The following is a 17824-nucleotide window of genomic DNA, read 5'->3' on the forward strand; positions in this document are numbered from 1 at the left end:
GTGTGTGTGTCAGCTAGTTCAGTAGTGTTGGCTGGACGGGGTGGGAGGGTGGTTCTTAGTGTGTGTGTCAGCTAGTTCAGTAGTGTTGGCTGGACGGGGTGGGAGGGTGGTTCTTAGTGTGTGTGTCAGCTGGTTCAGTAGTGTTGGCTGGGCGGGGTGGGAGGGCTGTTCTTAGTGTGTGTGTCAGCTAGTTCAGTAGTGTTGGCTGGACGGGGTGGGAGGGTGGTTCTTAGTGTGTGTGTCAGCTAGTTCAGTAGTGTTGGCTGGGCGGGGTGGGAGGGTGGTTCTTAGTGTGTGTGTCAGCTGGTTCAGTAGTGTTGGCTGGGCGGGGTGGGAGGGCTGTTCTTAGTGTGTGTGTCAGCTAGTTCAGTAGTGTTGGCTGGGCGGGATGGGAGGGCTGTTCTTAGTGTGTGTTTCAGCTAGTTCAGTAGTGGTGGCTGGGCGGGATGGGAGGGCTGTTCTTAGTGTGTGTGTCAGCTGGTTCAGTAGTGTTGGCTGGGCGGGGTGGGAGGGTGGTTCTTAGTGTGTGTGTCAGCTGGTTCAGTAGTGTTGGCTGGGCGGGATGGGAGGGCGGTTCTTAGTGTGTGTGTCAGCTGGTTCAGTAGTGTTGGCTGGGCGGGGTGGGAGGGTGGTTCTTAGTGTGTGTGTCAGCTGGTTCAGTAGTGTTGGCTGGGCGGGGTGGGAGGGCGGTTCTTAGTGTGTGTGTCAGCTGGTTCAGTAGTGTTGGCTGGGCGGGGTGGGAGGGTGGTTCTTAGTGTGTGTGTCAGCTGGTTCAGTAGTGTTGGCTGGGAGGGGTGGGAGGGCTGTTCTTAGTGTGTGTGTCAGCTGGTTCAGTAGTGTTGGCTGGGTGGGATGGGAGGGCTGTTCTTAGTGTGTGTTTCAGCCCAACATGACAACCCCATCACTTTCTATTAGCACGGAGAGAACAGGGCCTCCCAGAGCTCAACCTGAGTGGGCTCATTAATACGGAGATGGTCCCGCCCCTTTGATGCTATAACAGGCTCCACTGTTCTGGGAAGGCTTTCCACTAGATGTTGGAACATTGCTGTGGGGACTTGCTTCCATTCAGCCACAAGAGCATTAGTGAGGTCGGACACTGATGTTGGGCGATTAGGCCTGGCTCGCAGTCGGCGTTCCAATTCATCCCAAATGTTTTTGATGGGGTTGAGGTCAGGGCTCTTTGCAGGCCAGTGAAGTTCTTCCACACCGATCTTGTGCACAGGGGCATTGACATGTCCATACAATGCAACTCCATGAGTACAGTTGTCTAGGTGTTTCGTTTTAAAATGGGGAAGGATGAGTATTAAAGAGAAGGCGATTGGCTGTAATGCTGACCTAAATAATTCATATACTCCTGGGTAGAGACTCTCAAAGGAATTTTTTTCTTTCTTTCTCATTTCATTCTCTTTCTGTCTTATTCTCGTGAGGATCCGGAGGGGAAAATATACAAGGGGTGTGAATTTTTAATATATATATTTTTTAATTCGGTCTTTGATAAAAAATCATGCTGAGTACCAAGTTGCCCCCTTTGTCTCTTGATCAGAGCATTTACTAAGGATTGAAAATGTCCATCTCATCTACATTTTATGTGAACTAAATGTAAACATAATGTTGTGATGTCATCCATTTTGTTTTTTGGCTACTTTCCCATGACTGACATGGTAGCCTCAATGCTTTCATTAAGGTGTATGTTTTAGGGCACTTTTTTACAACCTAAACTCAGTCTAAGGGCATCATGTGATGTCTGCGGGTTTTTCTTTTTTATTAAACTTGCCTCTGTGAAATAATTGATAAACGCAAAACCACTCTGCTTTTGTGGATATTGACAATTTCAGTTCCTCAACATGCTAACCACCGTTTCCTATTCTCCAACTCTTCCTCTTTCCAGACGTGAAGAACCTGGAGAACTTCCACCTGGTGGAGAGCGTCCAGGAACAAGTGAACGCGGTGCTGCTGGACTACGTCATGTGCAACTACCCCCAGCAGACAGACAGGTTTGGCCAGCTGCTCCTGCGGCTGCCTGAGATCCGGGCCATCAGCCTCCAGGCCGAGGAGTACCTGTACTACAAGCACCTGAACGGAGACGTGCCCTGCAACAACCTGCTCATCGAGATGCTACACGCCAAGAGAGCCTGATGAGACTGCAGATGGGATCCTGATCATTTGGCTGAAACCGACTCAGAACTCTGTTTTGTTGGTTGAGACCCAAGTCCTTGCCTGCAGAACAGAAACCGACCCAGAACAGACCCAGAACCCCGACCCAGAACCTCCCATGTTGAAGTTAGACTTTGTGATTCTGGGGCAGGAGGCATCCGTTCTTCTCATTTATCGTAACGATCAACCATCCTGGCACTCACACACAGGCAAAAGAACATGCAGAAATGGACACCCACACTTACACATGCTGTGCACACACATACGCGTGCGCATACACACGAACACACACATACAAACACATTTAGGCACTCACACACACACACATACACACACAAATATACACACATTAAGGCACACACTCACACGTTCAAATTCATACAATATGCATATATATTACACACACATCTCTTCACTCTAAGACAGATGCTTCTGGAGCTCTGGGTAAAGCTTCCAAAGATGGCGAGAAACAGCTGAAATTCTTGAGAACTGTCCATTCGTCTCATGGGACATGGACGATACCTTTTTGTCCGCTTTGAATAAAAATACAAACAATCAAGGTGATACAAGGACCAACGGACCGTAACTGAAGGAACAAAACCAATGAGTATTGTAAAAACCTCTCCCACTGTTAACCTCTCTAGGGTATGTGGGACGCTAGTGTCCCATCTGGCCAACATCCAGTGAGGTTGCAGAAAACTACAAAACCAACAAAAACAACTACTTCCTGAATGGATTTTTCTCAGGTTTTCGCCTGCTAAATCAGTTATATTATACTCAGAGAAACTATTTTAACAGTTTTGGAAACTTTAGAGTGTTTTCTATCCAAATCTACCAGTTATATGCATATCATATCTTCTGGGCCCGAGTAGCAGGCCGTTTAATTTGGGCATGCTTTTCATCCAAAATTCCAAATGCTGCCCCCTACCCTAGAGGGGTTAAAGGGTTTTGAGCAACGAAGAGAGAGAGAGAGAGATCCAACCACCTTATGATCACGGACCCTATGATGTCTGTGGTGAGGTCAGTCTGCAATGCTAATAGGCCAGACAGACAGACAGCAATAGGAAACAGCTGAAAAGGTCAGACCCTGACAGAGACTCATATGACGGTCAGTAAGTCATTTTTGATCCCTCGTACAAAAATAATTATATATATATATATATATATATATATATATAAAATTTTAAAAAACACACAACGAACAAAATGTATGAAAACTTTGATGGAACAAAAAAAGATAAGATTTAAAAAACAACATTTTAGTAAATGGCAGTTATTTCCTCCTCTTGGTCATTGATGCTCCTCATTGTAACCACCTTGTAATCTCCCCCCAACCTTCCCAAAACGGTTCTTTACATAAGTAAAACACATTTTACACACCATAGATAAGTAATTAGAAAATAATCTTATGCCCCCCCCCCCCCCTTATGCCCCCCCCCCAGGAGGAGAAACTCTACCTTTAGTCTGAACAGACCAAAGCTTGCTGCAGAACATCAAACAAAAATGTAACGAAACCTTAACTATCAGTATTATAAATTTGTGATGTCACAGTCATGTGAGTCTTGCCTTATTTCATTACCATGCTAGCTAACCGTGCAGATGTGAATGAAATTATGTACAAATATATATATAAAGTATTAATGTTATATACATTTTTTTTTAAATTCAATCATTCAAGAGTTGTTTACGTTCAAGCTGTCCCGTGGAAGTGAACTGTGAGGAAGAAAATTGCAAAACAATGATTTACAGAAAAAAACAAAAAAACACAAAATAGATTCTGGTTCTGCTTTCTTAGGTGTGTACAGTGTTATACCGTTTTGTTCTTTGTTTCTTTACCCAGTACTTGATTATGTTGTGAGACACACAAAATCAGAAAGGAATCTCACTTAAAATCTCTCATTCTAATTGGTTGTTTTCTGTTGACATTCAAATGTTTTTGCGTATTGTGTAAGAGTTTCGGACACTTGTTTTTTGTAGAACTTTTCTAAATTATTTTTCAATGTTCTACCTTTCGGTATATGTCACTGGTTACACTTAAAAAATGAAAATAACTTATTGCATCTTGGTTTTGTCCTTTTGTGTGTTATAAGCACAAGGCGACAAATCCAAACATATTTGTTTAGTGTTGCATGTTTTTTTTAATTTTTTTAAAACTTATTATAGATGCAGTTCAGGAACAAAACAATGATCTTCATAATGATCTCCGTAATTTAGTTTTTATTAATTGTCTATAGGAGTCTGAGCTTTAAATTAGAAAAAAAAATACACTCCTCTCCAAATGTATTTGGACAGTGAAGCGAAAATGTAAAATGTGTCTTTTTACTCCATCATTCTTTAATACTAAAACAATTTGCAGAGAAATATATTTTGTCTAACATTTTAAAAAAAACATTCTTTAACCAAAAATAGGGGTCAAAATGATCTTGATCAAAAGATGCCAATAATTATGGACCTGACTGTATGAAAATACTCTCTCAAAAAAAAAGCTGACTGTTCTGTCGACCTTATAATGAAACATTTGATCTAAAATCTAAAAGGCTGGAGTATTGAGCCAAATTTTTAAAATGTAGCTTCATTGTCTCAATTAATATTTAGGGGAGTGTAATTATTGTATTTAAGTTAATGGGTATGACTGACACTGTACACTGCATCAGTTGTTTCGTGTTGTATTTCAACTAGCTTCACATTTCAGTGGCGTTTGTTCTATACCAAAGACGGCACTGGTCCCGTGAGCTGTGCTTACCTGTGATGTGTTGTAACTGAACGCACAGCTTTCTCCCCCAGCCGTCCATAAGTTTGAGCCGTGGTTACCTGTGATGTGTTGTAACTGAACGCACAAACAGCTTTCTCCCCCAGCTGTCCAGAAGTTTGAGCCGTGGTTACCTGTGATGTGTCGTAACTGAACAAACAGCCCCCCCCCCCCCCAGCCTTCCTGAAGTTTGGCATTTTGTAATGTCAGTTTGTAGAATTATATTGATGTTGTCTTATACACTTTTACCAAACACTGACTTCATAAGGCCCCCAATCATTAGTGATACACATAAACCTGTCAAGTATATACTGTATATGATCGTCTGCATTTAAGTCATCGATGTCAAAATCTATCAAGTCTTTTTAACGATGCACTATGGTGAAAAACAAAAACACTGATATTGAAAAATAACGCTCAAATATACATTTATGTTTCAATGTTTTTCGTTTTTTGTATTTGTTTTGGCATGAATCTGCTTCCATAATTAACTGTGTGTATTGATTGACAATCTCTATCAGTCCCTTCTCATTCTGTGTGTTCTGGTAAAGTTCTGCAGATGCCTTGGATGTCCTCAAACACACGCACCACTCCTGAACGTGCTGACCCTCTTCTTGTCTATGAACCCCCCCCCCTTCCTCCCATCGCTGTCATACTGCCACCCTTTCATGTCACTTCCTGTTCTGGGGAGTTCTTTCAAAGCTGATGGACTGTCTCCTCATATTTCAATAAATAATGACATGCCAACAACGCCTTGTTGCCGCTTCCTGTAGGTGACTCTCTCTCTCATCAATTCATATTTTTTTTTTTACACACAGTAATGTTATTTCAATCAGAATGCACCATGGTTGATTTGCTGGGGAAGTGTTTAGTTGTATTCTCAGTCATTTTAAAGAAACATGCACCGTTGTGTACGATGAAAAAACTTTTTTAACAGTGAAGAGTACAGTATGTATATTTTCAAACCAATCATTTGAAGTCTTAATTTCAACACACTACTTGGTAAAATAAAATAAAATGCAGTCATATTCTTTCGATTTATGCCTTGAATTCTCTTACCGTTTTGTTACCTAGTTTATAACACGTTCATCATTCAAAAACGAACAAATTATATGATGTAATGTACAGACACAATGTGGAATCAGTTACAGATAAAATGTTTTTTAAGAACACCACCACAAGAGAAAAGCAAACCAATTTTCAGTCTATATACACACTGAGACGGGTCACTCTAGATACACACTGAGACGGGTCAGTGTATATACACACTGAGACGGGTCAGTCTAGATAGACACTGAGACGGGTCAATCTAGATACACACTGAGACGGGTCAGTCTATATACACACTGAGACGGGTCAGTCTATATAGACACTAGGACTGGTCAGTCTAGATACACACTGAGACGGGTCAGTCTAGATACACACTGAGACTGGTCAGTCTACATACACACTGAGACGGGTCAGTCTATATACACACTGAGACGGGTCAGTCTATATACACACTGAGACGGGTCAGTCTATATAGATGCTGAGACTGGTCAGTCTATATACACACTGAGACGGGTCAGTCTATATACACACTGAGACGGGTCAGTCTATATACACACTGAGACGGGTCAGTGTAGATACACACTGAGACGGGTCAATCTAGATACACACTGAGACGGGTCAGTCTATATACACACTGAGACGGGTCAGTCTATATACACACTGAGACGGGTCAGTCTAGATACACACTGAGACGGGTCAATCTAGATACACACTGAGACGGGTCAGTCTATATACACACTGAGACGGGTCAGTCTATATAGACACTAGGACTGGTCAGTCTAGATACACACTGAGACGGGTCAGTCTAGATACACACTGAGACGGGTCAGTCTACATAAAACTGAGACGGGTCAGTCTATATACACACTGAGACGGGTCAGTCTATATACACACTGAGACGGGTCAGTCTATATACACACTGAGATCGGTCAGTCTAGATACACACTGAGACGGGTCAGTCTACATACACACTGAGATGGGTCAGTCTATATACACACTGAGACGGGTCAGTCTATATAGACACTAGGACTGGTCAGTCTATATAGACACTGAGACGGGTCAGTCTATATACACACTGAGAGGGATCAGTCTACATACACACTGAGACGGGTCAGTCTATATACACACTGAGACGGGTCAGTCTACATACACACTGAGACGGGTCAGTCTATATACACACTGAGATGGGTCAGTCTACATAGACACTAGGACTGGCCAGACTATATACACACTGAGACGGGTCAGTCTATATACACACTGAGATGGGTCAGTCTATATACACACTGAGACGGGTCAGTCTATATACACACTGAGACGGGTCAGTCTATATAGACACTAGGACTGGTCAGTCTATATAGACACTGAGACGGGTCAGTCTATATACACACAGAGACGGGTCAGTCTACATACACACTGAGACGGGTCAGTCTATATACACACTGAGACGGGTCAGTCTACATACACACTGAGACGGGTCAGTCTATATACACACTGAGATGGGTCAGTCTATATACACACTGAGACGGGTCAGTCTATATAGACACTGAGACGGGTCGGTCTACATACACACTGAGATGGGTCAGTATATATACACACTGAGACAGGTCAGTCTATATACACACTGACACGGGTCAGTCTACATACACACTGAGACGGGTCAGTCTATATACACACTGAGATGGGTCAGTCTACATAGACACTAGGACTGGTCAGTCTATATACACACTGAGACGGGTCAGTCTATATACACACTGAGATGGGTCAGTCTATATAGACACTAGGACTGGTCAGTCTATATAGACACTGAGACGGGTCAGTCTATATACACATTGAGATGGGTCAGTCTATATAGACACTAGGACTGGTCAGTCTATATAGATGCTGAGACTGATCAGTCTATATAGACACTGAGACGGGTCAGTCTATATACACACTGAGATGGGTCAGTCTATATAGACACTGAGACGGGTCAGTCTATATACACACTGAGACGGGTCAGTTTAGATACACACTGAGACGGGTCAGTCTATATACACACTGAGACGGGTCAGTCTACATACACGCTGAGATGGGTCAGTCTATATACACACTGAGACGGGTCAGTCTATATAGACACTGAGATGGGTCAGTCTACATACACACTGAGACAGGTCAGTCTATATAGACACTGAGACGGGTCGGTCTACATACACACTGAGATGGGTCAGTCTATATACACACTGAGACAGGTCAGTCTATATACACACTGACACGGGTCAGTCTACATACACACTGAGACGGGTCAGTCTATATACACACTGAGATGGGTCAGTCTACATAGACACTAGGACTGGTCAGTCTATATACACACTGAGACGGGTCAGTCTATATACACACTGAGATGGGTCAGTCTATATAGACACTAGGACTGGTCAGTCTATATAGACACTGAGACGGGTCAGTCTATATACACATTGAGATGGGTCTGTCTATATAGACACTAGGACTGGTCAGTCTATATAGATGCTGAGACTGATCAGTCTATATAGACACTGAGACGGGTCAGTCTATATACACACTGAGATGGGTCAGTCTATATAGACACTGAGACGGGTCAGTCTATATACACACTGAGATGGGTCAGTCTATATAGACACTAGGACTGGTCAGTCTATATAGATGCTGAGACTGATCAGTCTACATAGACACTAGGACTGGTCAGTCTATATACACACTGAGACGGGTCAGTCTATATACACACTGAGACGGGTCAGTCTATATAGACACTAGGACTGGTCAGTCTATATAGACACTGAGACGGGTCAGTCTATATACACACAGAGACGGGTCAGTCTACATACACACTGAGACGGGTCAGTCTATATACACACTGAGACGAGTCAGTCTATATACACACTGAGACGGGTCAGTATAGATACACACTGAGACGGGTCAGTCTACATACACACTGAGACGGGTCAGTCTATATACACACTGAGATGGGTCAGTCTACATAGACACTAGGACTGGCCAGACTATATACACACTGAGACGGGTCAGTCTATATACACACTGAGATGGGTCAGTCTATATACACACTGAGACGGGTCAGTCTATATACACACTGAGACGGGTCAGTCTAGATACACACTGAGACGGGTCAGTCTATATACACACTGAGACGGGTCAGTCTATATACACACTGAGACGGGTCAGTCTAGATACACACTGAGACGGGTCAGTCTATATACACACTGAGACGGGTCAGTCTACATACACACTGAGATGGGTCAGTCTATATACACACTGAGATGGGTCAGTCTGTATAGACACTGAGGTGGGTCAGTCTACATATACACTGAGACAGGTCAGTCTATATAGACACTGAGACGGGTCGGTCTACATACACACTGAGATGGGTCAGTCTATATACACACTGAGACAGGTCAGTCTATATACACACTGACACGGGTCAGTCTACATACACACTGAGACGGGTCAGTCTATATACACACTGAGATGGGTCAGTCTACATAGACACTAGGACTGGTCAGTCTATATACACACTGAGACGGGTCAGTCTATATACACACTGAGATGGGTCAGTCTATATAGACACTAGGACTGGTCAGTCTATATAGACACTGAGACGGGTCAGTCTATATACACATTGAGATGGGTCAGTCTATATAGACACTAGGACTGGTCAGTCTATATAGATGCTGAGACTGATCATTCTATATAGACACTGAGACGGGTCAGTCTATATACACACTGAGATGGGTCAGTCTATATAGACACTGAGACGGGTCAGTCTATATACACACTGAGATGGGTCAGTCTATATAGACACTAGGACTGGTCAGTCTATATAGATGCTGAGACTGATCAGTCTACATAGACACTAGGACTGGTCAGTCTATATACACACTGAGACGGGTCAGTCTATATACACACTGAGATGGGTCAGTCTATATAGACACTAGGACTGGTCAGTCTATATAGACACTGAGACGGGTCAGTCTATATACACACTGAGATGGGTCAGTCTATATAGACACTAGGACTGGTCAGTCTTTATAGATGCTGAGACTGATCCGTCTATATAGACACTGAGACGGGTCAGTCTATATACACACTGAGATGGGTCAGTGTATATAGACACTGAGATGGGTCTGTCTATATAGACACTGAGATCGGTCAGTCTATATAGACATTGAGATGGGTCAGTCTATATAGACACTGAGACGGGTCAGTCTATATAGACACTGAGATGGGTCTGTCTATAAAGACACTGAGATGGGTCTGTCTATATAGACACTGAGATCGGTCAGTCTATATAGATACTGAGATGGGTCAGTCTATATAGACACTGAGATGGGTCAGTCTATATAGACACTGAGATGGGTCAGTCTATATACACACTGAGATCGGTCAGTCTAGATACACACTGAGACGGGTCAGTCTACATACACACTGAGATGGGTCAGTCTATATACACACTGAGACGGGTCAGTCTACATACACACTGAGACGGGTCAGTCTATATACACACTGAGACGGGTCAGTCTATATACACACTGAGACGGGTCAGTCTATATACACACTGAGATCGGTCAGTCTAGATACACACTGAGACGGGTCAGTCTACATACACACTGAGATGGGTCAGTCTATATACACACTGAGACGGGTCAGTCTATATAGACACTGAGATGGGTCAGTCTACATACACACTGAGACAGGTCAGTCTATATAGACACTGAGACGGGTCGGTCTACATACACACTGAGATGGGTCAGTCTATATACACACTGAGACAGGTCAGTCTATATACACACTGACACGGGTCAGTCTACATACACACTGAGACGGGTCAGTCTATATACACACTGAGATGGGTCAGTCTACATAGACACTAGGACTGGTCAGTCTATATACACACTGAGACGGGTCAGTCTATATACACATTGAGATGGGTCAGTCTATATAGACACTGAGATGGGTCAGTCTATATACACACTGAGATGGGTCAGTCTATATACACACTGAGACGGGTCAGTCTATATAGACACTGAGATGGGTCAGTCTACATACACACTGAGACAGGTCAGTCTATATAGACACTGAGACGGGTCGGTCTACATACACACTGAGATGGGTCAGTCTATATACACACTGAGACAGGTCAGTCTATATACACACTGACACGGGTCAGTCTACATACACACTGAGACGGGTCAGTCTATATACACACTGAGATGGGTCAGTCTACATAGACACTAGGACTGGTCAGTCTATATACACACTGAGACGGGTCAGTCTATATACACATTGAGATGGGTCAGTCTATATAGACACTAGGACTGGTCAGTCTATATAGATGCTGAGACTGATCATTCTATATAGACACTGAGACGGGTCAGTCTATATACACACTGAGATGGGTCAGTCTATATAGACACTGAGACAGGTCAGTCTATATACACACTGAGATGGGTCAGTCTATATAGACACTAGGACTGGTCAGTCTATATAGATGCTGAGACTGATCAGTCTACATAGACACTAGGACTGGTCAGTCTATATACACACTGAGACGGGTCAGTCTATATACACACTGAGATGGGTCAGTCTATATAGACACTAGGACTGGTCAGTCTATATAGACACTGAGACGGGTCAGTCTATATACACACTGAGATGGGTCAGTCTATATAGACACTAGGACTGGTCAGTCTTTATAGATGCTGAGACTGATCAGTCTATATAGACACTGAGACGGGTCAGTCTATATACACACTGAGATGGGTCAGTCTATATAGACACTGAGATGGGTCTGTCTATATAGACACTGAGATCGGTCAGTCTATATAGACATTGAGAAGGGTCAGTCTGTATAGACACTGAGACGGGTCAGTCTATATAGACACTGAGATGGGTCTGTCTATATAGACACTGAGATGGGTCTGTCTATATAGACACTGAGATGGGTCTGTCTATATAGACACTGAGATCGGTCAGTCTATATAGACACTGAGATGGGTCAGTCTATATAGACACTGAGATCGGTCAGTCTATATAGACACTGAGATCGGTCAATCTATATACACACTGAGATCGGTCAGTCTAGATACACACTGAGACGGGTCAGTCTACATACACACTGAGATGGGTCAGTCTATATAGACACTGAGATGGGTCAGTCTACATACACACTGAGACAGGTCAGTCTATATAGACACTGAGACGGGTCGGTCTACATACACACTGAGACGGGTCAGTCTATATACACACTGAGACGGGTCAGTCTATATACACACTGAGATCGGTCAGTCTAGATACACACTGAGACGGGTCAGTCTACATACACACTGAGATGGGTCAGTCTATATACACACTGAGACGGGTCAGTCTATATAGACACTGAGATGGGTCAGTCTACATACACACTGAGACAGGTCAGTCTATATAGACACTGAGACGGGTCGGTCTACATACACACTGAGATGGGTCAGTCTATATACACACTGAGACAGGTCAGTCTATATACACACTGACACGGGTCAGTCTACATACACACTGAGACGGGTCAGTCTATATACACACTGAGATGGGTCAGTCTACATAGACACTAGGACTGGTCAGTCTATATACACACTGAGATGGGTCAGTCTATATACACACTGAGATGGGTCAGTCTATATAGACACTAGGACTGGTCAGTCTATATAGACACTGAGACGGGTCAGTCTATATACACATTGAGATGGGTCAGTCTATATAGACACTAGGACTGGTCAGTCTATATAGATGCTGAGACTGATCAGTCTATATAGACACTGAGACGGGTCAGTCTATATACACACTGAGATGGGTCAGTCTATATAGACACTGAGACGGGTCAGTCTATATACACACTGAGATGGGTCAGTCTATATAGACACTAGGACTGGTCAGTCTATATAGATGCTGAGACTGATCAGTCTACATAGACACTAGGACTGGTCAGTCTATATACACACTGAGACGGGTCAGTCTATATACACACTGAGATGGGTCAGTCTATATAGACACTAGGACTGGTCAGTCTATATAGACACTGAGACGGGTCAGTCTATATACACACTGAGATGGGTCAGTCTATATAGACACTAGGACTGGTCAGTCTTTATAGATGCTGAGACTGATCAGTCTATATAGACACTGAGACGGGTCAGTCTATATACACACTGAGATGGGTCAGTCTATATAGACACTGAGATGGGTCAGTCTATATAGACACTGAGATGGGTCTGTCTATATAGACACTGAGATGGGTCAGTCTATATAGACACTGAGATGGGTCAGTCTATATAGACACTGAGATGGGTCAGTCTATATAGACACTGAGATGGGTCAGTCTATATAGACACTGAGATGGGTCAGTCTATATAGACACTGAGATCGGTCAGTCTATATAGACACTGAGATCGGTCAGTCTATATAGACACTGAGATCGGTCAGTCTATATAGACGCTGAGATCGGTCAGTCTATATAGACACTGAGATGGGTCTGTCTATATAGACACTGAGATGGGTCAGTCTATATAGACACTGAGATGGGTCAGTCTATATAGACACTGAGATCGGTCAGTCTATATAGACACTGAGATGGGTCTGTCTATATAGACACAGAGATGGGTCAGTCTATATAGACACTGAGATGGGTCAGTCTATATAGACACTGAGATGGGTCAGTCTATATAGACACTGAGATGGGTCAGTCTATATAGACACTGAGATGGGTCAGTCTATATAGACACTGAGATCGGTCAGTCTATATAGACACTGAGACGGGTCAGTCTATATAGACACTGAGATCGGTCAGTCTATATAGACACTGAGATCGGTCAGTCTATATAGACACTGAGACGGGTCAGTCTATATAGACACTGAGATCGGTCAGTCTATATAGACACGGAGATCGGTCAGTCTATATAGACACTGAGATGGGTCAGTCTATATAGACACTGAGATGGGTCAGTCTATATAGACACTGAGATCGGTCAGTCTATATAGACACTGAGATGGGTCAGTCTATATAGACACTGAGATCGGTCAGTCTATATAGACACTGAGATCGGTCAGTCTATATAGACACTGAGATCGGTCAGTCTATATAGACACTGAGATCGGTCAGTCTATATAGACACTGAGATCGGTCAGTCTATATAGACACTGAGATCGGTCAGTCTATATAGACACTGAGATGGGTCAGTCTATATAGACACTGAGATGGGTCAGTCTATATAGACACTGAGATCGGTCAGTCTATATAGACACTGAGATGGGTCAGTCTATATAGACACTGAGATCGGTCAGTCTGTATAGACACTGAGACGGGTCAGTCTATATAGACACTGAGGCGGGTCAGTCTATATAGACACTGAGATCGGTCAGTCTATATAGACACGGAGATCGGTCAGTCTATATAGACACTGAGATCGGTCAGTCTATATAGACACGGAGATCGGTCAGTCTATATAGACACTGAGATGGGTCAGTCTATATAGACACTGAGATGGGTCAGTCTATATAGACACTGAGATCGGTCAGTCTATATAGACACTGAGATCGGTCAGTCTATATAGACACTGAGATCGGTCAGTCTATATAGACACTGAGATCGGTCAGTCTATATAGACACTGAGATCGGTCAGTCTATATAGACACTGAGATCGGTCAGTCTATATAGACACGGAGATCGGTCAGTCTATATAGACACTGAGATGGGTCAGTCTATATAGACACTGAGATGGGTCAGTCTATATAGACACTGAGATCGGTCAGTCTATATAGACACTGAGACGGGTCAGTCTATATAGACACTGAGATTGGTCAGTCTATATAGACACTGAGATCGGTCAGTCTATATAGACACTGAGACGGGTCAGTCTATATAGACACTGAGATCGGTCAGTCTATATAGACACGGAGATCGGTCAGTCTATATAGACACTGAGATCGGTCAGTCTATATAGACACTGAGATGGGTCTACACACCATAATGGCAAAGCAAATTATTTGTTATTTTTTTGAGACTTGAAATTTTATTTTTTTGAAATACCGCATTTACATAAGTATTCAGACCCTTTGCTATGAGACTCAAAATTGAACTCAGGCCCATCCCGTTCCCATTTATTATCCCTGAGATGTTTTTACAACTTGATTGGAGTCCACCTGTGGTGCATTACAGGGGTGCAACTTTGGTTTTAGAAGTGGGAGCATACCTGTAAAAAAATGTTTTTATCTAGTCCGATAAACACTCCAAACAGCCTACTTGACTGCTCGGAGGTGTCCGCATGGTCCTAAAGCACACCGTTACCTCGTTTTTTAAAATCACATTCCAATTATAAAAATGGAATTTCAGAATGTGGGGGGACATATCCCCCCAGTTCCCATTGAAAGTTGCGCCCCTGGTATATTCAATTGAGTGGACATGATTTGGAAAGACACACACCTGTCTATATAAGGTCCCACAGTTGACAGTGCATGTCAGAGCAAAGACCAAGCCGCGAGGTCGAAGGAATTGTCCGTAGAACTCCGAGACAGGATTATGTTGAGGCACAGATCTGGGGAAGGGTATCAAAAAATGTCTGCAGTATTAAAGGTCCACAAGAACACAGTGGCTTCCATCAATCTTGAGTGTAAAGGGCATTATTTTGATGTTTGGATGAAAAACGTACCCAAATGAAACTGCCTATTTCTCAGGCTCAGAAGCTAGAATATGCACATAATTGTCAGATTAGGATAGAAAACACTCTAAAGTTTCCAAAACGGTCAAAATATTGTCTGGGAGTATAACAGAACTGATATTGCAGGCAAAAACCTGAGGAAACTCCAACCAAAACAAGGTGTTGTTTTTCCTGAAAGCTCCCTGTTCCATTGGCGTAATGTTTTGTCTACTGAGAGAGATGTCCTTACATAAACACTTGGTTTGCTTTCACCGAAAGCTTTTTTGAAATCTGACACGCCAGGTGGATTAACAACAACCTAAACTGTGTTTTGCTATATTGCACTTGTGATTTCATGAAAATTAAATATTTTTAGTAATTTAATTTGAATTTGGCGCTCTGCAATTCAGCAGATGTTGACGGAAATGATCCCGGTAACGAGATGGGTGCATCACGATTAAATGGAAGACGTTTGGAACCACAAAGATGCTTCCTAGAGCTAGCACTCCACCAATCAGGGCTTTATAGTAGTGGCCAGACGGAAGCCACTCCTCAGTAAAAGGCACATGACAGCCTGCTTGGAGTTTGCCAAAAGGCACCTAAAGTCTCTCAGACCATGAGAAACAAGAATCTCTGGTCTGATGAAACCAAGATTGAACTCTTTGGCCTGAATGCCAAGCGTCACGTCTGGAGAAAACCTGGCACCATCCCTACGGTGAAGCATGGTGGTGGCAGCATCATGATGGCCCAGCCAGAGACCAGACTTGAACAAGATCGAACATCTCTGGAGAGACTTGAAAATAGCTGTGCAGTGACTCTCCACGCCCAACCTGACAGAGCTTGCGAGGATCTGCAGAAAAGAATGGGAGAAACTCCACAAATACAGGTGTGCCAAGCTTGTAGCGTCATACCCAAGAAGGCTTGAGTCTGTAATCTGCCAAAGCTGCTTCAACAAAGTACAGAGTAAAGGATCTGAATACTTACATAAATGTGATATTTCAGTTTTGTATTTGTAATAAAATGTCTAAACCTGTTTTTATTTTTCATTATGGGGTGCTGTGTGTAGATTGATGAGGAAAAACAAACAATTTAATCATGTTTATAATAAATCTGTAATGTAACGAAATGTGGAAAAAGGGGAAGGGGTCTGAATACTTTCCGAATGCACCGTACAAAGCCATAGGTTTTCTGGAGGGATTTGGGGACAGAGCAACAAGACGTGAGCTTGATGTCCATCATGGGTACGGTAAGGTTACATGCACCTGGTAAGGCCTTCATGACTTTGGGACTCGTGTCAAGAAGAGGCAAAAGGCACAGTGAAAGATGTGTGTGTGTGTGTGTGTGTGTGTGTGTGTGTGTGTGTGTGTGTGTGTGTGTGTGTGTGTGTGTGTGTGTGTGTGTGTGTGTGTGTGTGTGTGTGTGTGTGTGTGTGTGTGTGTGTGTGTGTGTGTGTGTGTGTGTGTGTGTGTGTGTGTGTGTGTGTGTGTGTGTGTGTGTGTGTGTGTGTGTGTGTGTGTGTGTGTGTGTGTGTGTGTGTGTGTGTGTGTGTGTGTGTGTGTGTGTGTGTGTGTGTGTGTGTGTGTGTGTGTGTGTGTGTGTGTGTGTGTGTGTGTGTGTGTGTGTGTGTGTGTGTGTGTGTGTGTGTGTGTGTGTGTGTGTGTGTGTGTGTGTGTGTGTGTGTGTGTGTGTGTGTGTGTGTGTGTGTGTGTGTGTGTGTGTGTGTGTGTGTGTGTGTGTGTGTGTGCGTGTGTGTGTGTGTGTGTGTGTGTGTGTGTGTGTGTGTGTGTGTGTGTGTGTGTGTGTGTGTGTGTGTGTGTGTGTGTGTGTGTGTGTGTGTGCGTGTGTATGTGGTTAAAACATGTTTTTTAAACATAAAATAACCCTTCCAAACAAATGGACACATCTTTGTGGACACAAAGATTATTTATACTATTGCCATTATTAAAAGGACTGATGTTGTTATTAGTGCACACGGGCTATGCATTGCAGTGTAATCTGACTGACGATTCCATGTCTCACTATTTATCCGGCCCAATGAAATAAAGACACATTATACAAAAGTGTGTGGACATCTTCAACTTTGTGGATTCGGCTATTTCAGCCACACACATTGCTGATAGGTGTATACCATCGAGCACTGCCATGCAATCTCCATAGACAAACGTTAAGAGCTCAG

The 17824-nt window shown here is 43.2% G+C and overlaps 1 protein-coding gene across 2 annotated transcripts in view; it reads left to right on the forward strand.

Annotated features, from left to right (window-relative positions):
* Window positions 1–5929, forward strand: part of LOC109875740 (nuclear receptor subfamily 5 group A member 2) — a 162185-nt gene extending 156256 nt beyond the window's left edge. Inside the window, exon 8 of one of the 2 annotated variants that reach the window (XM_031822349.1) lies at window positions 1889–5929. In XM_031822349.1, the coding sequence (XP_031678209.1) occupies window positions 1889–2136 (248 nt within the window). In that variant the 3' untranslated portion in view covers window positions 2137–5929. The remainder of the gene's footprint in view (window positions 1–1888) is intronic. The other variant, XM_031822350.1, reaches the window with a different exon arrangement.
* The last annotated feature ends 11895 nt before the right edge of the window (window positions 5930–17824 follow it).

This window comes from Oncorhynchus kisutch, linkage group LG4 (genome assembly GCF_002021735.2).
Source record: "Oncorhynchus kisutch isolate 150728-3 linkage group LG4, Okis_V2, whole genome shotgun sequence".
NCBI classification, from domain to species: domain Eukaryota; kingdom Metazoa; phylum Chordata; class Actinopteri; order Salmoniformes; family Salmonidae; genus Oncorhynchus; species Oncorhynchus kisutch.